The sequence below is a fragment of the Sus scrofa genome, chromosome 16, assembly GCF_054392235.1.
Source record: "Sus scrofa isolate SSC_HxYL_T2T_F1_AM1 chromosome 16, Sscrofa_HxYL_maternal_Yorkshire_Landrace_v2.0, whole genome shotgun sequence".
Taxonomy (NCBI): Eukaryota; Metazoa; Chordata; class Mammalia; order Artiodactyla; family Suidae; genus Sus; species Sus scrofa.
This window is the reverse complement of record NC_139398.1, coordinates 83414992-83442078: the sequence shown is the minus strand read 5'-3', so window position 1 is coordinate 83442078 and position 27087 is coordinate 83414992. Positions and strand designations below refer to the sequence as shown.

The window sequence follows — 27087 nt, the reverse complement described above, 5'->3', positions numbered from 1 at the left end:
CACCTCATTTGTTCACCCGTTCAGTATTTATTGCCAGCCCTGGGCTGGCCCTGTGCGAGGCATCCAAGATGCAGGTATGGAAAGATACAGCTTAGTAGGGAGCCAGGGAAGCAGGAGATGACGACGCAAGATAAAGCAGTGTTAAAGGAAGGAGCCGTGTCTCAGTGCGAGCGGAGAAAAGACCTCTAACTCGGACTGGAGGGTGAAGGCGGTTCGTGAAGAGAGGAGGCTTCCAGAGGCGGAAATCTTCGTCCATCTGTAGAAGGAAGAAGAGTTTTTTGGGGAGGAAGGAGGCAGAGGAAACAGCATAGGGCATAGCTTGGAGGAGGCAGACTTAGAAGCAACTATTGAGAGAGATGCAGAAATGATGCGGCAAAGACATGAGACCCACAGCCGTGGGTAAAGACTGACAGAGGCAGAGATGCTCTAAGACACAGAAGGTGTGTCAAGCCCCAGGTCTTGACACATACACGCGCACACACACACACACACACACACACACACGAGTACCAGGTTGTTTCTGTCCTTAAAATATCCAAGGAGCCTACGTCTATGTTAGTAGTTTCAAAGATCTCTCATTGGAGTTCCGTTGTGGCCCAGCGGGTTAAGAACCGTCTCCTGTGAGGCAGTGAGTTTGATCCCTGTCCTCTCTCGGTGGGTTAAGGATCCAGCGTTGCTGCAAGCCACTGCACAGGCTGAAGACGTGGCTGGGATCTGGCATTGCTGTGGCTGTAGTATAGACCAGCAGCGGCCTCTCCAATTCAACCCTTAGTGTGGGAATATCTCTAGGTTGCAGGTGCAGCTGTTAAAAAGAAAAACAAAAACAATAAAAAAACAAACTCATGTATTTTTGTCCCTCTCCTCCTTCTTGTTTAGGAAACCACTGGTTAAGGAAAACTATACTCTAATGCACAAAACCTTTTTGAGAAAGTGTGCTGGCTATTGTGTCTTAGTTCCAATTCATCATTTTTGCCTGCTTGTGAAAATCTGGACCCTTTGAAGATTACTTTTGCTTTGCCAAATGGCAGGATGTTAAGCTTTGCCAGTAAAGGCTCTGGAGAGACACTGGAGGAGGAAAGGTTTTCCTTTTTTCCTTTTTTTTTTTTTAGAGTTTTGTAACATTTTTATTTTTTGGTCTACACCCACAGCATTGTGGAACTTCCTGGGCCAGGGATTGAACCCTCACTACAGCAGTGACCTGGGCCACTGCAGTGACAATACCAGATCCTTAACCCACTGTGCCACAAGGGAACTCCTGTAACATTTATTTTTAAAAATTTTTTTATTTAAAAGTTTTTTTTCAATGAATTAAGGTTTTCCTTTCTTACTCCAGTGTGCTCAGTCTCCAGGCTCTTGGAGTATCTGTGACTGGCCTCTGCCTAGCTTCTGAGGATGGCTTCTCCAGCACCTGGCTCCTGCTGTGGAAAAGGACCAGCAGTACATGATAGGCAGCAGCTTCCTCCAGTACCTGTCCTGCTTACACGCTTTCATAGCAGAGGAGTAACTCCAATAAGATGATTCTCTGTGAACAGCTTTCTCCAGCATCCTAGAGGGCAGTTTTCCAGCCTAGTGGGTGACCTTCTAGCAAGTTCCACCACCATGGCATCATAGACACTCTGTCCAGTAAGCCACAAGGCTTGGATCTCAGCCTGGATGTGTGGAAGCAGGATTCTTCGTGAGCACTCCATTTCATTATTTTAGCCCTATGGGCAGTAGCTGGGCCTCCTATCTGCTACTCCTATATTCTTTAATAAGATTCTTTTTACTTCTTACTAGCCACTCCTTCATTACTAGAGTCTCATTATAATCTTTAAAGTTTTCTTTCCTTTTTTTTTTTTTTTGGTCTTTTTGCCTTTTCTAGGGCCTCTTCCCATGGCATATGGAGGTTCCCAGGGTAGGGGTCTAATTGGAGCTGTGGCCGCCGGCCTCCACCACAGCCACAGCAACACAAGATCCGAACCATGTCTGCGACCTACACCACAGCTCACGGCAATGACAGATCCTTAACCCACTGAGCGAGGCCAGGGATCGAACCTGCAACCTCATGGTTCCTAGTCGGATTCGTTAACCGCTGCACCATGACAGCACAGCCACAGCAACACAAGATCCGAGCCATGTCTGCGACCTACACCACAGCTCACGGCAATGACAGATCCTTAACCCACTGAGCGAGGCCAGGGATCGAACCTGCAACCTCATGGTTCCTAGTCGGATTCATTAACCGCTGCACCATGACAGGAGCTCCATAATCTTTAAAGTTTTCTTGTTCAAATGGTAGAGTGGTTTCTCTCTCCTGACTGGCCTCGGACTCAGGGACTGACAAGGTGCCTATTTCAGTTTAGGGAAGAGGATAACGGTTCTACCGTTGGTCTAAGTTCAAGGAAAACAAAAGAGAAGGGATAAGTCTAAACCAGGACCAGTCGCTGGCTCACACTGGCCCTTGATGACTAGGCCCATCGGCATGGTGAGCAGGAGGGGCATATGGAGATTAGAGACCAGCCTAGTCTGCTAGGGCCCCTCCTAAAAAATACCACAGACTGGGTTGCTTGAGCAACAGAAAGTTATTTCTCATAGTTCTAGAAGCTGGAAAGTCCAAGATCAGGATGGTGGCTGGTTCGATTTCTGATGAGAGCTCTCCTCCCAGCTTGCAGACAGCTCCCTTCTTGCTGTGTCCCCACAGGGGAAAGCCAGCTAGCTCTGGTATCTTCCTCGTCTTATACGGGCACCGGCTCTATCATATTAGGGCCCTGCTGTATTAACTTTTATCACCTCCTCACAGGCCCTATCTCCAAACGCAGTCACATTAAGAGGTTAGGGCATCAATTATGAATTTTTTTTTTTTCTTTTTACCTCCACATCTGTGGCATATGGAAGTTCCCAGGCTAGGGGCCAAATTGGAGCTACAGCTGCTGGCCACAGCAACACCAGTTCCGAGGTGCATCTGTGACCTTCGTCACAGCTTGTGGCAATGCCAGAGCCTTAACCCACAGAGTTCAGGGATCAAACCTGCATCCTCACAGAGACAATGTCAGGTCCTTAATCTGCCGAGCCGCATTGGGAACTCCCAGCTATGGATTTTGGGGGAATGAATACATTTTAGTCCATAACAGAGCCATGGAGACCAGAGTTTGAATCTTAGCCCCATCATTTGCCAGCTGTGAAACCTTGGACTGATTACTTTACCTCTCTAAGTCTTAATATCACTCACGAAAGGGGATAGTCAGGATAACTGTATAGTTTTTTATCTGAACTTTAGAGGGTGAAAGAGGATGCCATTAACGATGCCAAGGCAACAGCCTTATATCATGACTGTTCCAGGGCATATGATTCCGTCAAAGAAACTTAATCTGTAGTAGTGTTTGGAGGAATAAATATAGCAATGGAGTTCCCGTTGTGGCTCTGCGGTAACAAACCTAACTAGTATCCATGAGGACTTGGGTTTGCTCCTTGGCCTCGCTCAGTGGGTTAAGGATCTGGCGTTGCAGGGAGCTGTGGTAGAGACTGTAGATGTGGCTCGGATCTGACATTGCTGTGGCTGTGGCGCGGGCCTGCAGCTACAGCTCCATGTCAAACCCCTAGCCTGGGAGCCTCCATATGCTGAGGGTGCGGCCCTAAAAAGACATACATACATAAATAAATAAATAACTGACTGAGTGACTGACAATTTCCTAGAATCTTGCTTGGCATAGGGTAAGCATCAAAAAATATTAGAATTCTTTGGAGTTCCCATCATGGCTCAGTAGTCAATGAAGCTGACTATTATCCATGAGGATGCGGATTTGATCCCTGGCCTCACTCTGGGTTAAGGATCTGATGTTGCCGTGAGCTGTGGTGTGGGTTGCAGACGCTGCTTGGCTCCCTCATTGCTGTGGCTGTAGTGTAGGCTAGTGGCTACAGCTCTGATTCGACTCCTAGCCTGGAAACCTCCGTATGCCACAGGTCTGGCTCTAAAAAGACAAAAAAGGAGTTCCCGTCATGGCTCAGTGGTTAACGAATCCGACTAGGAACCATGAGGTTGCAGGTTCGATCCCTGCCCTTGCTCAGTGGGTTAAGGATCCAGCATTGCTGTGAGCTGTGGTGTAGGTCGCAGACATGGCTCGGACCCCATGTTGCTGTGGCTGTAGCGTAGGCCAGCGGCTACAGCTCGGATTAGACCCCCTACCCTGGGAACCTCCATATGCCATGGGAAGCAGCCCTAGAGAAGGCAAAAAGACAAAAATAAATAAATTAATTAATTAAAAAATTAAAAGACAAAAAAAAATATTAGAATTCTTCTAATTGTTGAAATCTCTGCTGCCCTCCCTGGAACTGTGTCTTCCACTCCTGGCAAAATGCTCACCTGTTAACCCTCCACCCCTTTCCCACCTGCCAGAGGTTTTCTAAAGGAGGGAGGAAGGAAAGGAGGGAGGGAGAGTAACAATGGGGACAGCTGTAGAATGGGGACAGTAAGGTCACTGTGGGAGGCAGAGGGACAGTGACCAGCTCAGAGAATGGGGGAGGAGAGGGTTAATCATTTTAATGAGAGGCTGTGCTGTGAAAACTCGTGAGCGATAGCAAATGAAGACCTATCAAGGAGGACAGGAGAATGTACAGGATTATAGTTCTTATATATGAATGTGTATGTAAATTCCATTTATTTACGTAATAATAAGCCTGAAATGAACTATAGCAAAGGTTATGAGAAGGTATCTTGGCTAGGTGCAGGATTATAGGCAAAATCCCAATGTACATATTGTTTTCAGAATTTCAAATAGCACAAAAGGATACGCAGGGAAAAGTCTCTCTCCCTCCTACCCTAATCCCCTCTTTTATTATTATTACTTTTTTGGCCATGCCTGCGCATGCTGAAGCTCCAGAGCCAGGGATGGAACCCCAGCCACAGCCATGACAACGCTGGATTCCCCAACCTGCTGAGGCACCAGGGATCCCCTCGAATCCCCTTTTAAACAAAAGGTAGACTGCACCCTGCTTTTCCAACTTTACAAAATATTTTAGAGATTATTCTTTGCTAGTACCTGCAATCAATCCCCTTCATTTTTCTTTTTTTGTCTTTTTGCCATTTCTTGGGCTGCTGCCCGCGGCATATGGAGATTCCCAGGCTAGGGGTCCAATCGGAGTTGTAGCCACCAGCCTACACCAGAGCCACAGCAACGCCGGATCCTTAACCCACTGAGCAAGGCCAGGGATCGCAACCTCATGTTTCCTAGTCAGATTCGTTAACCACTGAGCCATGATGGGAACTCCTCCTTTTTTTTTTTTTTTTAAACACTACATCGTGTCCTATTATTCAGTTGAACCATAATTTACTGAACCAGAAAAAAAAAAAAAAACCTTTGGTTGGTGAATCTGGCACTCCCTTCCAATCATTTTACCCTAACTACTCTAGAGGCTGGAATCCCTAAATACTCATATCTCCATGTGTCCACATATCACCAAGTGATATGACCCAGGCCAATGAATCAAAAGCAGAAGTCTGCTGGGCGGTTTCTGGGAAAGCATTTGCATTCCTCACAAAGGGAACCCTTCCCACTCCATTCCTCTTCCTGCTGGGAATACCCATACGCTATCTAGAGCACAGGTGCACCATCTTGCAACCATGAGAATCACAGAGATGCTGGTTCTGACTGTGCTCACTGAACTGACGCCAACTGCAGCCAACTGCAGCTTGCCTCTGGACTTGTAATGCCAAAAATGTAACTCCTCTGAATTCCCATTATGACTCAGCAGGTTAAGGACTTGATGTCTCTTTGAGGATGCGGGTTCAATCCCTGGCCTTGCTCAGTGGGTGAAGAATATGGCATTACCCCAAGCTGTGGTGTAGGTCACAGATATATCATGGAGGCGGTGTTGCCATGGCTGTGGTGTCAGTGGGCAGCTGCAGGTCTGATTCAACTCCTAGCCTGGGAACTTCCATTCACCATGGATGCGGCTATTAAAAAGTGTAAGCCCACCTTTATTTCAGCTACTGTTCCTCAGACTTCCTATTACTTGCTGCTGACTCATTCCTGATACAGTCCCCCACCAATGGACATACAGGTTGCTTGCAATCTTTTAATGCTAATAACAATGATGTAATTATCCATATATCTCTGCCTAAAATTTTGTGTAGAATAAATTCCTAGAGGTAGAATTACTGTTCATTTTTAATTTTGATATAGCCAGACTGCCTCTCTAGTTTTATCAACTACATTTTCCTATCTCCAGATCTATAGTTACCCCTTCCAGTATTCGGGGTGATTTTTATTTCTTTTTTAAAAGTTTTCTTTGTCATATTTTTTATAATGAATATGCATGAAAAGAATCACAGGGAGTTCCCTGGTGGCTCAGTGGGTTGGGAACCCATCGTCACTGCTGTGGCTCTGGTTGCTGTTCTGGTGCAGGTTGATCCCTGGCTGGGGAACTGCCACATGCTGAGGTCACAGCCAAAAAAAAAGAAAAAAGAATCACAGAGAAGAATATTTTTAAGAACCAGAGTTCAGAAATTTTGAATTCCAGACTGCCCAGCAGTCTCATTACTAGCCTTTTCAACTTGGCTAAGTCCTTTTATCACTAAGCCGGTGGGCCCATTTCCTGGCTGACTGTTGCAGGAACTGGAATGTGTAGGCTACGGCCACATATAGTGGTGGGTTCTCAGACAGTGATCTGTGCCTTCTTTCAGGGATTAACCTACCCCTAGATGCCACCTACTGGAGTGACCCTTTGGCCGATGCTTTGCAAAGAAAGACCTCTGCAGGAAGTTCCTTTTGGTGCGGTGGGTTAAGGATCTGGCATGGTCACTGCAGTGGCCCCAGATGGCTGCTGTGGCATGGGTTTGATTCCTAGCCCAGGAACTTCCACATGATGTGAATGCAGCTAAAAAAAAAAAAAAAAAAAGGAAAAAAGTCCTTTGTGGCTGCTGCCTGCTCCCTCCAGAAGACCAAGTGTCTGTCTTCCATTCTTTTTTTTTTTTTTTTTTTTTTTTGTCTTTTTGCTCTTTCTTTGGGCTGCTCCCGAGGCATATGGAGGTTCCCAGGCTAGGGGTCAAATCGGAGCTGTAGCTGCCAGCCTACACCAGAGCCACAGCAACGCGGGATCCGAGCCGCGTCTGCAACCTACACCACAGCTCACGGCAACGCCGGATGGTTAACCCACTGAGCAAGGGCAGGGACCGAACCCGCAACCTCATGGTTCCTAGTCGGATTCGTTAACCAGTGCGCCACGACGGGAACTCCTGTTCTTCCATGTTTTAATACAGGTGTGCTCGAGCTGCTTTGTTGCTCTGGCCACCAAGGAACCTTAGCCTGCAATCACAGGTTCTGAGCTGAAAGGGCCTTCAGAGAAGCCCAGGTGTGAAAAGAGAGGAGCTGCAAAACCAAGGGACTTGGGAGAGGGAGCATAGCATCCGGCAGAGTTGAAAACTGGCTGAATCAGGTCTGTAGACATATTTTATTCAGTTCCTAAAGTGTTCAAAATATTTTTGGAGTAGTTAGCAACATTTAAGAGCACTGAGTGTGGCTGTACAATGTTGTGAATGTATTTCATGTCACTGAATTGCCTACTTTTTTAATGGCCACACCTATGGCAGATGGAAGTTCCTGGACCAGGGATTAAACCCACACCTCCTGGGCCACTGCAGTTGGATCCCTAACCCACTGCACCACAGTGGTGGTAACGAACTCAACTAGTATCCATGGGGGCGCATGTTTGGTTCCTGGCCCCACTTAGTGGGTTTAGGATCTGGCATTGCTGCGAGCTGCGTGGTAGGTAGTGGACGCGGTTCAGATCTGACATAGCTGTGGCTGTGGTGTAGGCTGGCAGTTGCAGCTCCAATTCAAGCTCTGACCTGAGAACTTCCATATAGAATTCAGATAAAGTAAAAGTCTCTTTCAAATCCTTATGTCACTGTCTTCCACAGAGGTAGTAATAACTATTGGATTGCTGTGTACCTTTCCAGGTAGTTTCCTATACATTTACAAATACTGACAAACACATGTAAATAATAGTTGCTTGCTTTGTTTGCTGTATATATGTGGGAGTGTAGAATTTCTGGGTCATAAGGTATATGGATTTTAATTTTAAAGGATGCTTTCAAATAGCCCTTGGAATGGTTACGCTAACTTATATTTCTTCCTTTCTCCTCTTTCCTTCCTTCCTTCTCCCTCCCTTTCTCTCTTTCTTTCTTTCTTTGGCTGCATCCATGGTATATGGAAGCTCCCAGGCCAGGGCTCAAATTGGAGCTGCAGCTACTGGCCTACGCCACAGTCACAGCCATGTCCCATCTGAGCCGCATCGGAAGCTACACTGCAGCTCATGGTGCCGGAATCTTAACCCACTGAGCAGGGCCAGGGATTGAATCTGAATCTTCATGGATACTCATTGGGTTTGTTACTGCTAAGCCACAAAGGGAACACCTATATTTTCTACTGGTGGTTTATGAGAGTAACTATTTTTTCACACCCTTGTCAACATTCAATTTTAGCAAATTATCCTTCTTCACAATTAGATGAGTGAACAGTTATTTAACTTCTTTTTGCCTTGGTTTCCCCGTGTGTTGAAGTGAGCAGATTGAGGATTAGGTGAGCTACTATACATATTTCATTACTGTTCCTTTCGTCCTTATTGCACTTTGGGTTTAGTGTTCTATTACGCTGAATTTGAATACCTGCTTTTCAGCCTTGACCTTGGGCCAGTCATTTAACCCTTCCCCTTCCAAGTGATAGTTTCTACTGCTGTGAAATGGAGTTAATACTTCATAGAGTTTCTGTGAGGACTCACACAGTGTGCCTATTACATAGTAGGTGCTTGATACATGCTGCGTGTTTACCTGGACTTCAAGGTTTTGTCCCTCTTCTAAGTAAGTCACAGGAAGTGAGGATGCCTAGGCCTGGAGAGTACCAGAGTGTGCTCCTTTTGCAAAGAGCTTTGGCTGCAGGTTATCAGGATTTGCCATGGATTCCAAAACTCTCAAACTATCTAGAAAGCTGTCTATGCAGCAATGCCGGGTGCCATGCCTGAGAGAATCAAAGAAAATCCCAGCCTCTTAGAAAGTTTGAAGACGTCATGCCCCTTTTCTCTACTTGGGGCTATATTCTCCTTCCCTGGACAGTACTGACGGGTGGGTAAAAAAAAACACAGACTTGAAGTTAGTGCTAGTTTCTCGCCCTTGCTGTGTGACCTTGGGCAAATTTGCTTTCTCTCTCTGAGCCTGTTTCTGAGAAATGAGAAATAGGGTTGTTGTGAATATAAGCGAAATGATATTTGTAGAGAACATTAGTAAGGTGCTTGGCTCAGGGTCAGAGTTTGAGGTGATGTGTTTGCAGACTGTCAGTGGCAATGGAGAGAGTGATACAATTAGGCATGCATTTTTAAGCCAGGAAAGGGTCTCTTTGGGGTTTTTTAAAATGATTTTCATAAAGTAAGGAGCAAAAGGAAAAGAGGTTAGCAGTCTGGGAGAGAGGCAAATTAACCTTAGTGCCTCATTTTCAAGACCCCTGTATACCTAGGGTAAGGGGGTGTTCTATTTTGCTTGTTTTAAAACTCAAAGTTTCCGTATGTCTACACATATGTTCCTCATATCACTATTAAAATATATACTTAACACTGACTTTTTGAAAAATATGTGCATATTTATTTATTTACTTATTTATTTTGTCTTTGTTAGGGCTTTAGGGCCGCACCTGAGGCATATGGAGGTTCCCAGGCTAGGGAATTGAAGCTGTAGCTGCCGGGCTGTGCCACAGCCACAGCAATGCAGGCCAACCCCATATCCTCAACCCACTGAGCAAGGCCAGGGATAGAAGCTGTGTCCTCATGGCTACTAGTCAGATTTTTTTCCACTGAGCCATGACGGAACTCCTAATACATGCATGTTTAAATAAATATATAGTACCAAAGGGTATTTTGGTTTTTGATATTTCATGTATTTTTTTATTGAAGCACAGTTGATTTATAAAGTATAAAGTATAAAATTATTAAAGTAGTGTTTGATTCGGGTATAGAGCAAAGTGATTCATTTTTATGCATATATAACAGGAACTCCAATATTTATCTTTCTTGCTTCCTTAGTATAATCTCTAGGTCCATCCATGTTGTTGCCAAATAGCATTATCTCATTTTTCAACGACTGAGTATTATTCCACTGTGTGTATTATATGTGTGTATATGTGTGTGTGGTACACATACATACCACATCTTCTCTATCCATTCATCTGCTGATGGACTTTTAGGCTGCTTCCGTGTGTTGGCTATTTTAAATGGTGCTGCAGCCAACACTGGGGTGCACATTTCTTTTCAAATTATGGTTTGGAGTTCCCATCGTGGAGCAATGGTTAACGAATCCGACTAGGAACCATGAGGTTGCGGGTTCGATCCCTGGCCTTGCTCAGTGGGTTAAGGATCCGGCGTTGCCGTGAGCTGTGGTGTAGGTCGCAGATGTGGCTTGGACCCCATGTTGCTGTGGCTCTGGTGTAGGCCGGTGGCTACAGCTCCAATTAGACCCCTAGCCTGGGAACCTCCATATGCGGTGGGAAGCAGCCCTAGAAAAGGCAAAAAAAAAAAAACAGACAAAAAAATTATGGTTTTATTGAGCTATATGCGCAGGAGTGGGATTGCAAGATTATTGGGTTGCTCTAGTTTAAGTTTTTTAAAGAAACTCCATATTGTTCTTCATAGTGGCTGTACCAGTTTACTTCCCACTAACCATGTAGCAGAGTTCCTTTTTCCCACACCCTTTCCAGCATTTATTATTCAGAAACTTTTTTTTTAATGGGTGTTATCCATGGCACATGGAAGTTCCTGGGCCAGGGACTGAATCCAAGCCACAGCGGTGGAAACACATGATACTTTAACCTACTGCACCACGTCAGGAACTCCTATTCAGAGGCTTTTTGGTCATGGCCATTCTAACTGGTGATTGTGTTTCTCTAAAAATTAGAGATGCTGAATATCTTTTCATGTGCCTTTTGGCCATCTGTCTGTCTTTGGAGAAATGTCTAAGATCTTCTTTCCATTTTTTTAAATTGGTTTTTTTTTTTTTTTATATTGAACACTTCCAAACTCATCCTATGAGGTCATCATACCCTTATACCAGAGCCAGAAAAAGATACCACACACACACAAAATGACAAGCCAATGTCACTGATGGATATAGATGCAAGCTGAATCCAACAGTACATTGAAAAGATCATGTTCAAAGATCAAATGGGAGTTTTCCCAGAGAGGCAAGGATTTTTCACTATTCCTAAACCAATGTGATATACCACATTAACAAGTTGAAGAATAAAATCCATATGAACTTCTCAATAGATGCAAAAAAATCTTTAGATAAAATTCAACATCCAGGAATTCCTGTTGTGGCGCAGTGGAAACAAATCTGACTAGTGTCCATGAGGATGCGGGTTCGATACCTGGCCTCGCTCAGTGGGTTGGGGATCCTGCGTTGCTGTGGCTGTGGTGTAGGCCGGCAGCGGTAGCTCTGATTTGACTCCTAGCTGTGGGGAGCCGAGAAGATACAAGGAGCCAAGGAAGGGAGCTTGCCTGAATGGTACAAAACTAAGGGCAGGCTCCTAATCAGAAAAAGGGGCCTGCCTGAACGGTGCAAGCTGACGGTGGGCTTCTGGTCAGGATAGAAGCCTGTCTGTACGGTGAAAAACCGAGGGCAGGCTGAAGCCTGCCTGTACGGTGAAAAACCGAGGGCAGGCTGAGGCCTGCCTGTACGGTGAAAAACTGAGGACAGGACGAGACCTGCTTGTACGGCTCTCATGTTGACGTCGATGGGGAAGAACTGGGGCTTTCCTGGGGAAACAATTTCCATGTTTGCGCTGGAGAACATGGATTGTTTCTCGGGTGACCCAGTCTTTCCTGTTGTTTTGTTATTCAGTTTTCCTCAGCCTTTCCTGATTATTTGCGTATTATTCTTATTTCCCATTCTTATTTTCCTGTGGTGATTTGTGATTTAACAAAATTACAATAATAATATAATAAGAATTTCATCCTGAAGGACTTTCCCCTATTTAAATCCAACTCAATTAAAACATAGTGTTTACCTACTAACTAGTTATACAGTAAACTTTAGAGGTAGGACTTTAATGTGGTTCATAGAAGTTAGACATATATTATTCTTGATCAAAAGAAACCCAGCTGTGAGTCTTGTCCTTGATTTCAGAAACTTTTAGCCGTAGCTAGCTAAGTTGATTTGTATGTTCTCACACTGTCTCTCTGCCAAGGACACTTTGAAGATAGACACTAGTCTGAAGACAAGAATTGTTATGTTTGTGGCCTCTTCAGCTTGTAAAAATTGGCTGGCCATGAGATGGTTTGTGCTGGGTCTCCTCTTTCCCACATGATATGCTGCACCTGTTTGTCCTTGAATCGTACTCACTAAATTTAGTTAGGCTGAAGATTTTAAAACATGACATATTGCTACTGTACCATGTGATCAAAAAACAAAGCCTAATAGTTAACCAATGTACTTTTAACACTGTGATGTGATCTGTAGTGAAAAACTGTCTATATAATCAACCACTTATGCAAATAAAATCTGAGCAGTCCAGCGCCCTGAAAGAAGGGACAAAGAGGCTGTCTCCATATGTACATTCACCGACGCCGTCCATCTTCTTTGGGAAAGTGTACACTCCCTGGCAGCCGGAGCTGGCCTCCGGCACCTAGCCTGGGACCTTCCATATGCTGCAGGTTCGGTCCTAAAAAGAAAAAAAAAGATCCTATATGACAAACCCAAAGTTAATGTCACACTCCATTGCAAAAGCTGAAAGCATTTCCTCTAAAATCAGGAACAATACAAAGATGTCCACTCTTGCCACTTTTATTCAACATAATTTTGGATGTCTTAGCCACATCAATAGAGAAGAAAAAGAAAATAAAAGGAATTCAAATTGGAAAAGAAGTAAAACTGTCATCGTATGCAGATGACATGATACTATACATGGGAAATCCTAAAGATGCTACCAGAAAGCTCCTCGAGCTCTTCAATGAATCTGGTAAAGTTGCAGGATACAAAATTAATACACAAACAATGAAAGATCAGAAACAGAAATTAAGGAAACAATCCCATATACTATCACATCAAAAAGAATAAACCTACCTAAAGTGGCAAAAACTATACTCCAAAAACTGTAAGACATTGATGAGGAATTCCTGCTGTGACACAGTGGGTTAAGAATCCAACTGCAGTGGCTCAGGTCACTGCAGAGATGAAGGGTTCAATCCCTGGCCCAGCACAGTGGGTTAAAGGATCCAGTGTTGGCATAGCTGTAGTGTAGGTTGCACCTGTGGCTCAGATCAATCCCTGGCCCAGGATCATTCATATGCTGCAGGTGCATCCATTAAAAAAAAAAAAAAAAGACTTTGATGAAGAAATCAAAGATGACACAGACAGGTAGAAAGATATACTATGTTCTTGGATTAGAAGACTCTATAGCGGAGTTCCCGTCGTGGCGCAGTGGTTAACGAATCCGACTAGGAAGCATGAGGTTTCGGGTTCGGTCCCTGCCCTTGCTCAGTGGGTTAACGATCCGGCGTTGCCGTGAGCTGTGGTGTAGGTTGCAGACGCGGCTCAGATCCCAAGTTGCTGTGGCTCTGGCGTAGGCTGGTGGCTACAGCTCCAATTCGACCCCTAGCCTGGGAACCTCCATATGCCGCGGGAGCGGCCCAAGAAATAGCAACAACAACAACAACAACAACAACAACAACAAAAAAAAGACTCTATAGCACCCAAGGCAATCTACAGATTCAATGCAATCCTTATCAAATTACCAGTGGTATTTTCAACAGAACTAGGACAAAAACTATTTATTTATCTACTTACTTATTTTCTTTTTAGGGCTGCACATGTAGCATATGGAAGTTCCCAGGGTAGGGGTCAAATAGGAGCTGCAGCTTCTAGTCTACACCACAGCCATAGCAATGCCAGATTCCCGAGCCACATCTGGGACCTATGCTATAGCATGTGGCAATGCCAGGTCCTTGACCCACTGAGGAAGGCCATGGATCAAACTGGCATCCTCACAAACACTAGCCAGTTTCATTACCACTGAGCCACAATGGGAACTCCAAAAATTTTTAAATCTGTATGGAAACACACAAAAAGCTCACATAGCCAAAGCAATATTGAGAAAGAACAGAGCTGGAGGAATCAGGCTCCCTGACTTCAGCCTATACTACAAAACATCAAAAAAGTAATCAAAATAGTATGGTATCGAAACAGCAAAACTCAGATTGGGACTTAAACTTGCTGTCTTTTTTTTTCTTTCTTTCTTTTTTTTTTTTTTTTTTTTTTTTTTTGGTCTTTTTAGGGCTGCACCCGCGGCATATGGAGGTTCCCAGGCTAGGGGTCAAATCGGAGCTTCAGCTGCCGGCCTACACCACAGCCACAGCAACACGGGAGCTGAGCCGAGTCTAGGACTTACACCACAGCTCACGGCAACGCGTGAGCGAGGCCAGGGATCAAACCGATATCCTCATGGATATTGAGCCACAATAGGAACTCCTTGCTGTCTTTTAATTTAAAATCACAATGGGAACCCCTTGCTGTCTTTTAATTTAAAATCACACACCTGATCTCAGGATGTATAGCAGCTCAGGTTCTTTACTGTCCCAGCAAAGAATGAATTCAGCGAGAGGCAAAGTGATAGGTAAAAAGTAGATTTATTGAGAGAGAGAGAGAATATGGGCCATCTCAAAAGGCAAGAGAGCTGCCCAAAATACGGGATGGTTAGTTTTTATGGGCTGGGTAATTTCATAGGCTAATGAGTGGGAGGATTATTCCAATTATTTTGAAGAGGGGGCAGGGATTTTCAGGAATTGGGCCACCACCCACTTTTTGGCTTTTTATGATTGGCCTCGGAACTCTCATGACACCTATGAGCATGTTATTTAGCTGATACAATGAGCGTTCAGTGAGGTTTGAGGTCCACTGGATGTCACACTTTTCACCATCTTGAAACTAGTTGGTTCTAGCCAGTTTATGTTGTATCCTCAAGAGCTGTGTCATTCTTTTATTTATTGTTTTAATTCTTTGTCTTTTTTTTTTAGGGCTGTACCTGCAGCATACAAGGTGCCCAGGCTAAGGGTCGAATCAGAGCTGTAGCTGCCGGCCTATGCCACAGCCATATCTGCGACCTACACCACAGCTCACGGCATTGCCAGATCCTTAACCCACTGAGTGAGGCCAGGGATTGAACTTGGGTCCTCATGGATACTAGTCAGAGTCAGATTCATTTCTGCTGAGCCACAATGGGAACCGCGATGTCATTCTTTCAGAGGTTGTGCCCTACTCATTCCCTCCTGTTTCAGTACTAGCACACAATCAGACATGTAGATGAATGGAACAGGATAGAAAGCCCAGAAATAAACCCATGTGCCTATGAGCCATTAATCTTGGACACAGAAGGCAAAAATATACAATGGAGATAAGACAGTGTCTTTGATAAGTGGGGCTGGAAAACTGGACAGCTACATGTAAAAGAAGGAAATTAGAACATGTTCTTACACCATACACCAAAATAAAATCAAAATGGATTAAAGATCTAAATGTAAACCTGGAGACTATAAAACTCCCAGAGGAGAACATAGGCAGAACACTCTTGGACATAAATCATGGCACTGTCTTTTTGGATTCTTCTCCTAGAGTAATGGGAAAAAAAGCCAAAATAAACAAATGGGGCCTCATTAAACTCAAAAGCTTTTGCATAGCAAAGGAAACCATTAATAAAACAAAAACACAACCTACAGAATGGGAGAAAATATTTTCGAGTGATTTGAAATATAGAAACAGCTCATACCAACGGGTGCTTTGAATGAATGAAAACGAAGCCTTTCTCCTCCCCTCACGCAATTTTGCCTCCCTATTAGCAATCAGTACCAGTTTCTTATAACTCCTTCCAGGGTGACCTGTGCAGGTCCAGCAAAACCACAGAGGAGTGTGCACAGACAGCTACAGCGATACAGTGTACCTTCTCCCCATGGCCCCCTCCCCCTTTTCTATTTACTGATATATCTCTTGGAGATCTTTATAACCGTACTCATAGATCTGCCTCCTGTTCACTAAGGTTGCAAATTGCATGCCAGTCCACTTTGAGAGGGCACTGTATTGTAGGGTTTTATCTACCCAGTCCCATAGAGCTCTACATTTGGGTTGTTTCCTGTCTCTACTGCAAGTAGTGCTGCAATGAATATTATTATTTTTTTATTTTCATACATAACATTTATTTATATATAATATAAAGCTTATAGAGATGCAAATAAAAGTATGAAGCTTTCAGGGAATGGAGGTGACAATAACGTCAGGATAGTGGTAGCAGAGAAGGGGAGGACACGGAGGATACATCGAAAATAGAAGGTCTGAAGCAAATATGGCAATGGCTCGTCTCTGACCTCAGCAGTAGTTACAGGGGTTGTTTGTTGTATTATTTTTCATATTTTTTTCTTTCTTTTTTGGCCAACACTCCAGGCTTTGGTGGAGTTTCCAAAGCCATCCTATTTTTCAACTCCAACTGCACCTCCCTCCTAACAGTTCTGAGAGACATACAATTAGAAATGCTTTCTTCTAACTTTTGCTTGCTCAAGATTTTTCTCTCCTAGCTCTCATTCAACTGAACATTTTCTTCCCTAATTCCCCTGTCGTGCTCATGAACTAGAGATCTGTGGGTTGGCTTCCAGAGTCCTCTTTCTGTTTAGGGCGATTACATGGTATCTGGTTTGGGGCAGCATTTGTAGTGTAAGTTGGCACCCCTCAGAATGTTGACAGGGACCTCATTCTTATCACTACTTTTCTTACTGGCAGAGAAAATGAATTTGGCCAGAGAGCTGCAAACTTGCTACTGTAGTACAGATATGAAAAAGCCTAGTTTGAACCTCTCTGTTAATACAGATAATTCCATGCAATGAATATTATTATACTGGGTCTTTGCTCATAGGAGTTTTTTTTGTTTTTTTTTTTTTTTGTTTTGTCTTTCTGCTATTTCTTGGACCGCTCCCTCGGCATATGGAGGTTCCCAGGCTAGGGGTCCAGTCGGAGCTGTAGCCACCGGCCTACGCCAGAGCCACAGCAACGCGGGATCCGAGCCGAGTCTGCAACCTACACCACAGCTCACGGCAACGCCGGATCGTTAACCCACTGAGCAAGGGCAGGGACCGAACCCGCAACCTCATGGTTCCTAATCGGATTCGTTAACCACTGTGCCACGACAGGAACTCCTGTTCATAGGAGTTTAACAGCTAAAAGTACATACAGGAGGCGTTTCCACTGTGGTTCAGTGGGTTAAGAACCGAACTGGTATCCATGAGGATTAGGGTTTGATCCCTGGCCTTGCACAGTGGGTTAAGGATCTGGCGTTGCCATGAGCTGTGGTATAGGTCGCAGATGTGGCTCAGATCCCAAGTTGCTGTGGCTGTGGTGTAGGCCAGAGGCTACAGCTCTGATTCCCTGGGAACCTCTATATACCACGAGTGCAGCCCTAAAAAGATAAAAGATGAAAAAATTAAAAAAATTTTTTTAATTCCTCTTCTTAAGATGTGTTAAGGACCCAACCCTGGGTCAGTGAGGATGTGGGTTTGATTCCTGGCCTTGCTCAGTGGATTAAGGATCTGGTGTTGCCAAGCTGTAGCATAGTTCGCAGACAGGACTCAGATCTGGCGTTGCTATGGCTGTGGTGCAGGCTGGCAGCTGAAGCTCCAATTCAACCCCTAGCCTGGGAACGTCCATATGCTGCAGGAACGGCCCTAAAAAGAACAACAACAAAAAAAGGTACATACAGCATGGGTACTGTTTCTGCTGCAGCATGGGTTAAGGATCAGGCATTGCTGCAGCTGTGGTGTAGGTCACAGCTGTGGCTTGGATTTGATTCCTGGCCCAGGAACTTGCATACACCTTGGGTGTAGCCCTAAAAAAAAAAGTACATAAAGCACATATTTTTAATCACACTTTCCTTAATGATTAGCTATACTTGGGAAATAGTGATTCAGATGATATTCTTATGACCATTCCTTACCTAATATAGCACCCTTCCACTCTCCCCATAAAACTCTTATTTTCTTGCCCATGCTTCTGCTACTGCATGCAGTTTGTGTGCCAGGCGCAGAGTGAGGCCAAAGAAACCGCAACTTGGAGTCTGTAGCAGAGAAAGGTTTATTGCAGAGCCAAGCAAGGAGAATGCATGATTCATGCTCAAAAACCCAGAAGTCCCTGATGGCTTTGGGGGAGCAGTTTTTAATAGGCAGCAGGGTGTGAGACTTTCTTCTGATTGGTTGGTGGTGAGGTAATAGGGTGGTGCTCCAGGAATCTTGTGCTCAGCCTGAAGTTACCATCTTTCACCTGATGGGGCCTTGCTTAGTTCCTGCAGAAGAACTCAAAGATTCTGTCATGCGTGTTCCTTGAGAGGGAACTAGGATTCCCTCTCCAAAGCTGCACTGTGGGGTTCCTGACTGCTCCACCTTGTTTCAGCATTCCCGCTCTTGTTTGATTAGGAACTGTTTGAATCTGCCCGTTGGAACCCGAGGGAGGTGAAGGAGGCTGCAACCCTTTCTCTGCAAAATAAGGAATCAGGGAAGGGGGACAAGACAGAAAGGATTCATACAAGGAAGGCCCTCACAGGGTCCTGCTCCATTTCACTTCCACCCTGATTCTCAGAGCTTTGGGTGGGGACAAGTGGAAGAAAGAAAAGGGTGTAGTCATATATGCAGGGGCTTGCAGAATTTGCTTAACAGTAGAAAGACCAGTGAGGAGCCTAGGGACTCTCTCTTAAAGGACTAGACCAGGGTTTTTCACCCCTGGCACTACTGACTTTTTGGCCCTGTAAGTTGATAGGTTGGGGGGGCCTCTAGAGAAAGAGCACCAGGAGTGGGTTGTTGATACAAAAATCCATTTTGGCCTAAGTCATTTTGTGATCTAAGCCTGGCAAGGGCAATGCTTGTCCTTGTACAGGTCTCAGTAATTAATGGTCTTAAGGGAGAGAATGCAGAAATGAGGGAGGAGCAGTCAGGAAACAACAGTGCAGCCTTGGGGCAGGGTCCTGGTTCCTCAAGGGATGTATATATACAATAACATACTTCTGAGTTTTGCAGGAAGTAAGGTCCCCACCCAGATGAAAGACTGAATGATGATGTTGACTTTCCAGACTTCAATCAACTACAGCTTGTTGACTCTGTCAGCCTTTGAGTCAATTCTGTGCTGCATTATGCTCTACTCAAGCCCCCTCCTGAATATGCTTAAAGCTTCCCCAGTTTTGCTGTTTGCTGAGACATTGCTTCAGGAAAGATCCCTGGTGTTCTCCTTACTTGCTGCAAGTAATAAATCTTTCCTTCTGATTTTTGGCTTGGTTCTATCTATTGGGTGGAGACCCGCTGAGAGGTGGAGTGGACCCAGTTTTTGGATAACAGCCTCCTTCACCATGGGGCCTTCTTTTGTGCGTCCCTGGCTTCCATCCACTAGATGCCAGTAGCTCCTCTACCTCATTGTGAAAAGATCTTATGTCTCCTGGGGCCAAAATCTCTCCCACCTTGAGAACCAGTGCTCCAGACACTTCTATGGGGATAGATTACTCACTGAACATTAACTCAGTGGAGAAATGATCACAGGAGGATGCTAGCTTGCTCTCCTGTGGGAGACAGTCATCAAGCCACCTGCAGGGTCTTGTCCACATGCACCCATTTTTTTTTTCTTCCCCCCTCCCATTATGCAACACGCACATGAGCACAGTCTCACAGGAAAACATCCACATAATATATTCTCCTTATAGCTTCCAACCTAAGGGAATCCCTAAATTTATTTACTTTGCTTCTTAGGGGTGCACCTGCAGCATAGGGAGGTTCTCAGGCTAGGGGTCAAATCAGAGCTACAGCTACTGGCCTACATTATAGCCACAGCAACATAGGATCAGAGCCGCATTTGCGACCTACACCACAGCTCACAGCAACGCCAGATCCTTAGCCCACTGAGTGAGGCCAGAGATCCAACCCGAAACCTCATGGTTCCCAGTCAGATTCGTTTCCACTGTGTCACAACAGGAACTCTGGGAATCTCTAAATTTTAACATAGAAATCAGTTTTGTTTTTTTCCTTTTTAAATAAATGGGAATTCACTGTATGTTTTGTTCAACTTGATATTTCTTCAGTTAACAATCCAATTAAAAATGGGAGACTGGGAGTTCTTGGTAACCACCTGGCTCAGTGGTAACAAACCCGAACAGTATCCATGACTTGGGTTCAATCCACGGCCATGCTCAGTGGGTTAAAGATCTGGCGTTGCTACATGCTGTGGTGTAGGTTGCAGACTGGACTCGGATCCCACGTTGCTGTGGCTGTGGTGTAGGCTGACAGCTGCAGCTCCAATTTGACCCCTAGCCTAGGAACTTCCATATGTCATGGGTGTGGTCCTAAAGAGACCCCCCCAAAAAAAACCCCGCGAACAATCAAATAAACAAAAAAACTGGAGACCAGCTTCATAGCTATATAGTTCACTTTTTCGCCCCCTATGGCCACACCTGTGGCATATGGATGTTCCCAGGCTAGGGGTCAAATCGAAACTGCAGCTGAGGCCTATACCACAGCCATAGCAATGGCGCATCGGAGCTGCATCTGTGACTCGTGGGTGGCAATGCCTTATCCTTAACCTGCATCCTCATGGGCACTATGTCAGGTTCTTAACCCACAAAGCCACAACAGGAACTCCATTTTTTTTTTGGCTTTTCTAGGGCTGCACTTGCAGCATATGGAGGTTCCCATGCTAGGGGTCTAACCGGAGCTGTAGCCTCTGGTCTACGCCAGAGCCACAGCAACTCGGGATCTTCGACCTACACCACAGCTCATGGCAACACTGGATCCTTAACCCACTGATCCAGGCCAGGGATCAAACCCGCAACCTCATGGTTCCTAGTCGGATTCATTAACCACTGAGTCACAACGGGAACTCTGGAACTCCTCTCTTTTATATTTTTATTTATTTTTTATTCCTTGGCCACACCTGCAGCATTTGGAAGTTTCCAGGCCAGGGCTGGAAACCTACACCACAGTAGCTATCCAAGACACTGCAGGCAATGCTGGACCTTTAACCTGCTGTGCCAGGAGAGAACTCCTATCTTGCTCTCCTTCAAAATGCTACATAATATTCTATATTGTCGGCATGTCACTGATTAATCTGTTTGCAAACTGATAAGCAACTACATTTTCAGTTTCTAAATATCCTAACAAAGCTGACAGTGCGTATAATGAACACTCTAGAAATGTGTCTATTTTGCAAGAAGGGTGGTATAGACAATTTTATCTTTTTTTTTTTAGGGCTGCACCTGTGGCATATGGAGGTTCCCAGGATAGGGGTCAAATTGAGGCTGTAGCTGTGGCCTACACCACAGCCATGGCAACACCAGATCCAAGCCTCGTCTGCGACCTACATAACTCAAGGTACCACTAGATTCTTTACTCACTGATTGAGGCCAAGGATTGAACCTGCGTCCTCATGAATGCTAGTCAGATTCATTTCCGATGAGCCATGACTCGAACACCCATATACACAATTTTAACAGATTGCCAAAGAGCCTTACAAAAACAGCTATATCATTTAAAATTCCCTCCAAATGTGATTAAGAATAGCCCAATCACAGGCTGCCTGGGTTAAATAACCTCATCTGTGAATTCCAAGATTCACAGCCAGTCTGCTCTGATTAGCAGTTCAGTTTGTAAAGTTGTCTTGAAAACTGCGAATGTCAGAGTTCCTGTTGTGGTGCAGCAGAAACGAATCCAACTAGTATCTCTAAGGATGTGGGTTCGATCCCTGGCCTTGCTCAGTGAGGAGCCTGCATTGCCATGAGCTGTGGTGCAGGTCGCAGACATGGCTCAGATCTGGTGTTGCTGCGGCTGTGCTGTAGGTCAGCAGCTATAGCTCTGATTTGACCCCTAGCCTGGGAACTTCCATATGCTGTGGGGGGGGGGGGGGCTAAAAAAAAAAAAAAAAACCTGCAAATGTCCTCGTCCACCTTTTAAGAAATCTTTCACGGGCTCCTCATCTCCCTCCGAGTAAAGTCCAAATTCCTTAGTAAGGCTAACGAGATCCTGGAGGTTCCTTAAATCAGAAAACCTTTGGCGGATCCTCTCCTCTGAGCCGAGATCCCTTCCTTGCCCCCAAAGTCCCATATGCCCCTTCCCCAGTTTCCCCGAGCTCGCGGAGGAGCTTCCAGGCCCTGGTTTGTTCAATGGGTGGCAGCAAGCAGGGTCAGCAGCATCTTGATCATCCCTGACCCCAGCCCCTGGAGTTCATTAAGTGCTGAATGAGAGAGGCCGATGCAGGAGTGGGGCTTGGGGGGCGGGGGGCAGAGGGACGCTCCCATTTAGCTTCTGGGGCTGCACCCCGACCCCACCAGGCTGCCTCCCCTGTCCTTTCGCCCCCAGCAGAGGCTCCACGTGCATTATTTCCAAATTTACAAAATTTTGAGACCCTCCCCAGGACCACGTGCCTGCAAAGGAGACTCAAACGAGGCGTGTCTCTGTATTTCCATGTGAAATGCTCAGGGTGACCAATAGAGGGCCTAACAAAAGGCTAGAAGACGTGGACAGGACCGGGCTGGAGCGTCACTTAGCCTCTGGTGTTTTAGGGACGCTTTGGGGTGTCCATAGGAGTTTGACAAACTACCTTTTCAAGATGTAACGACTACAAGAAATAAGGCCCCACACCTATAGGGCAACTGGAAATGGGAATGACAATGGTGGTGACGCACAGGATGTTACAGGAAGGGCCAAGCTGCCGGGAGAATGAACAAACTCTTGTTCCTCGGTCAACACCCACTAGCCGACCTGCAGCAGCACTTGCCCAGAAGGGCAGAGTAGAAACGAGTGTCCTCAAAGTCAACAGTTTTCACGTGCGACCTTTTTACAAGCCCTTAGGTACACAACGGGAGTTACCTTCTCCTCTGGCTTTCCTTGAACGGTTGTCCAGTAATAGTGCTGACTAATGCTGAGAACCAGCAAGTGCCCTTAGGCGGCCGCGTGGAAATAAAAAAGTTGGCATAAGAGGAAAAAAATAAAATAAAGCAACGGGAAACTTCACCATCTGGTTCGGCTGGTACCAAATTGTGCGGGAAAAGCGGGAGAAGGGGGCCTCAGGGACCGCACCCAACAAGTGAAGAACGGAAAGGGAAAAGGACAGAAGCCGGGGCCAAGAAAGCCTCAGAACCTCCCCAGAAGGCAAGGCGGCCCCCGGGGCTCAGCCTCCTCGGTACCGTTCAACCCCGGCGTCAATCACCTCTTTTCCGCGCTGCGATTGGGCCGGGGCCCCCCAGCCACCCTGGCGCCCACCTCCTAGTTGCTTGGGGTTTACTTCCCCAAAGTACAAGGGCCCCACCTTGTGGATCAACCGCTCCTGCATGGAAAACGGATCTCCGCCCAGGGGAAGACGTTTTAACGAATGGGAACGGCTGCACGCACTTATTGGCTACCGTGGATATCGGTCAAAGAAGTTCCCAGCCCCTTCCCCACCGTACCTTTCCGTTATTGGTCTCTCTCAGTGCCAATCCGTCACTAGGGAAACGAGATCCTTACAGGCTCATAGGCAAAAGTCAAAGCCAATCAAGAGCCACGCCTTCATCCTGAGTCAGTACCCAATTGCTGCGCGAAGAGCTCAGAGGACGCCGTCGGGATTGGCCACTAGCCTGCCCGACTTGGCCGCAACAAGTTAGTCTGAGTCTCGGTTATATAGCCCGGCGACGGAGCACGCGTGTGTGCGGACGCAGTTGCGTGAAGGGTATTTGCCTTTTGCCTTGCGGTGGAGCAGAGCTTGTTCCTCTCCCGTTCAGCCGTGCAGGTACGGCGGGGTGTGGGCGGGGCTGGACCGGTAGGAGGGCGAGCTGGGGCAGAGGTGAGAGGGAGACGTCCGAACGGCGACTGTGCGAGCTCCCCCTCCCCACCTCCGCCCCAACGGCCGCAGGCGCGCGCGGCAGGCGCACGGGCGCGCAGGAGCTCTCCGCCCCCCGCCCCCACCGGCCGGCGCGCGTGGCCGTGTCCGCGTTCGCGGCGTGCGCGTGCCGCGCCCAACGGCCACGCGGGGCGAGAGCGAGCCGCAGCCGCCGCCCGAGCCCCAGAGTGCTCTCGAGGGCCTGGGGCCCCGCGCGGCGAGCTCGCCAGCTTTTCCCGCCCGCACCCCCACGCGCCATCCGAGTCCTTTCCTGGCTGTAGCTCCAGCTTAATCCCAGACCAGAGAAGGCTTTTATGGGGGGGGGGCACGAAAGTGCGATGAGAATTTCTGGACTCGGGAAGCAGAAGTGCTGCCCCCCAAGCTTTTACAGCGAGTGAAGGGTAAGCAGCGACTTCGTGGATGTCGAATGATGATAGTACTAACTACTCATCTTCTAAGCCCTCCCTCTGTGCCAGGCACAGTCGTGCGCACCTTGTGTGTTTCCCCTTTAGTCCCGCAATGTCCCGATGAGGTAGGTACCATGATTTTCTAATGTTTACAGCGGATTCGAAGGCCCAGCGGTGGAGTGACACGGTCGAACACAGATCGTTAGGGACAGGAATTTGAACGCAGGCCACCTGACTCCTCGTCCCCCAAGTCTATTGTAGTCTTTGTTGCAGCGCCGTGTGCGGCTCCAGGGCACCTTTGCCCCCAGAGCACTAGTCCCTGGGGACAGTACCAGCCTCGGAAGGTCGACTGCAGCGGCATTTGTAGTTGGGCCAGTTGTGGGCTTCCAGGGAGACAAGGGTTGGGCGTGGGTCTGTGACCAAGGAAGAGAAAGGGTTTGGGCCTCCTTGCGACAGGTTTTCCTACAGGTGGCTGACGGACGTGCTGCCTTAAAAGCTTCTGGGGAAACGACAGAATAAAATGACTAAGTGCAACTGAACCTGGACAGTGTGCTGTCAGATTTGAAACGTAGTAGGCTGACGATGGGAAATTCCCACCAGCAGGAAGTTAGGCCTTGATACTAGATCTTGAATCTTTGCTTCATTTTTTAATTGGGGCAGACTTTCGAGAAAGACCTTGGAGAAGATTGTTTGACTTCCTCGTTTTATAGTCGAGGAAAATGAGGTTGCACTTTGAGGCGTTTCAGATCTAGCCAGCATGTGTAAGTTAAAATTTGAAATTGGAATGGAAACCTTGTTGCCCAGTTAGAGTATACATTTGACCTCTGTGGAGCCTAAGCTCGATGCGTTAGGGGTGATAGCTCTTGGAATTGGAAATCTTACCCTTAAGGCGGTTGGGATCTTCTGTGGATGAAAGTCTGTCTATTTAGCATTGTTGCATGTGCTCCTGTTACATGCAAATGTAGAAGGTACCTTCAAAGACTTGTGTTTAAGTATTTCTAGTAGAGTTATATTTCTTTAGGCTAGTGTATTAATGTAAAAGTAATAAATGTTCCTGTGTTGCAGGTTCGAATCATTACTTTGCATCACAAATGGCTACTTGAGCTAAAGCTGCAATAAAACTGGGGGGGCTAGCTTTTCTGAATACTTTTCATTGGGGTGGCTTTCAATTTTTTTTCTCTTTATTGTAAAGAAATTTATTCTGTGTGTGCAGACACTTTTTAGGATTAGTTTTTAAGATTTTTTTTTGCAGCCAGAGGAAACATAATTTTTAGATCCTTGTAGGTAAATTAAAAAGCTAAGAGGAAGCTTATTATTTTTAAGTATTTCCATTTAACAAGTAATTTCCATATTTCTTAAAAGAAAGTAACAGTAGGATAAAGGACCAAAATATTATAAAGACAAGTTCTTTGTTGGGGTTGTCATGAATAACAGGTAGCTTTAGATTATAACATTGTTTTCCTTGGAGCTTGCCTTCCTGTAGCAATTCCAGTTACCTGCATTTAGACACCAGTTAACTATTGAATTAGCATTTTAAGTTACTAAATGTTATAACATTGTGATGACATACATTGAACTGTTAGGTTTGAGTTCAGCTAGTTATTTCTGGAGGCAAAATATGTCAGAAAGTTCTTTATGCATTAATTGAGGGAAATTTTTGATAGTTTCCCATTCAGATGTTTAAAAAAATACTGTTTTTGACTTTGGGCAAATGGTTATCAGTTGGGCAGGAATATGAAAACTGGTAATTCACAGATGGATAGGCCAGTTGACCTCTTGTGCATTCATTTGTCAGGAACGAATGAATTGAAGCAGATTGTGATTAATATAAAATTTGTCTACCTTCCTGCCTCCCAGCCAAGCTAGAGGTTTTATTGCTAAATCCTTTGAATTTGAGCTTTTGTACCTCTTCTGACTGGTAGAAAAGTAGGCAATTCTTTGTTCTTTATTTAACTCACTCTGCTTTGCTGTTCTCAGCTGACAGTGTGCTAAGGGAACATCAGGAGATTTGGTAATGTTTGTTGGTGACCTACTTTGCAGTTTTTTTTGTGATTTTATTGGTTTTAGCACTTTGCATAGAAGTAAAAGGCAGAGGTTAGTTTTACATTTTTATAGGTTCATGAATCGAATATGGTTCTTAGGATGGATGGAATAGTGTTAAAAGATGAAATTTGGTATAAAACCTGAATGTGTGACCTAAACCAATTTTTCTTTTTGTTGGTTTAATAAAATTACCCGCTTGATAATTCAACATTTTGCAGTGGAATTTGTTTTTTTAAAATATTTCGGAATTCAAGAATGTATATTCATTTAATTGTGCTTTAAGCCTGCCTTGTGCAGAATTAACTGACTTTACAAAGGGAGCTGATGGTTAAAGTAGGTAGATAAGGAAACACCCCCCTCACTCCCCCAGTCAGTTTTTAATAGCTAGTGGGAAGAGCCTTTAGTGTAGTACTTGTCCTTCCAGTCACGGAGATAAATTTAGGCCCAGCAACTGTGATCTCATTTACAGTTGGTGATGACACTGTGGTGGTTGACTAGATTTATATTAAGTTAAAAACTCAGCTTTCTGTTTATTTTTTCTCGTATTCCTGGACACCCTGTCTGGCCTTGGTCGGGAAAGCTGACTTGCAATCAGGACGATAGAGTGAAGCCGTAGAAATGATGTGCACAGGAAAAGTGGGAGAGTAGGGGCTTTACAAAGCCGAAAGCAGTCAGAGGCTCTCTTGTGGGCTCTGGCCTTTGCAAATAAAATCAGGTCTTTAGATTACTTTAGGTGATAGATTTCCACTTCCCTCTGGCCAGTCC

At 45.6% G+C, this 27087-nt stretch overlaps 2 protein-coding genes across 14 annotated transcripts in view; one reads left to right on the top strand and one right to left on the bottom strand.

Annotated features, from left to right (window-relative positions):
* Window positions 1–7: 7 nt before the first annotated feature.
* Window positions 8–24131, bottom strand: LOC100514500 (uncharacterized). Of its 6 annotated transcripts, none has more exons than XM_085001932.1 (3): window positions 23463–24131; window positions 511–802; window positions 8–256 (listed from the first exon to the last, which is right to left on the bottom strand). In XM_085001932.1, exon 1 carries the CDS (start codon window positions 24129–24131, stop codon window positions 23670–23672), a length of 462 nt encoding a protein of 153 aa, XP_084858058.1. In that variant the 3' UTR covers window positions 8–256; window positions 511–802; window positions 23463–23669. The 6 variants fall into 6 exon arrangements, 5 of the variants coding, with proteins under 5 accessions (XP_084858058.1, XP_084858059.1, XP_084858056.1 ...); XM_085001933.1 differs by having other exon boundaries at window positions 549–802; XM_085001930.1 differs by having other exon boundaries at window positions 8–802.
* G3BP1 (G3BP stress granule assembly factor 1) overlaps window positions 23652–27087 on the top strand; it is a 31818-nt gene continuing 28382 nt past the window's right edge. For 5 of the 8 annotated variants that reach the window (XR_014830708.1, XR_014830707.1, XR_014830706.1 and 2 more), the window contains exon 1: window positions 23700–23782. The gene's annotated coding sequence lies outside the window, so the exon portion shown is untranslated. 8 annotated transcript variants of the gene reach the window in all.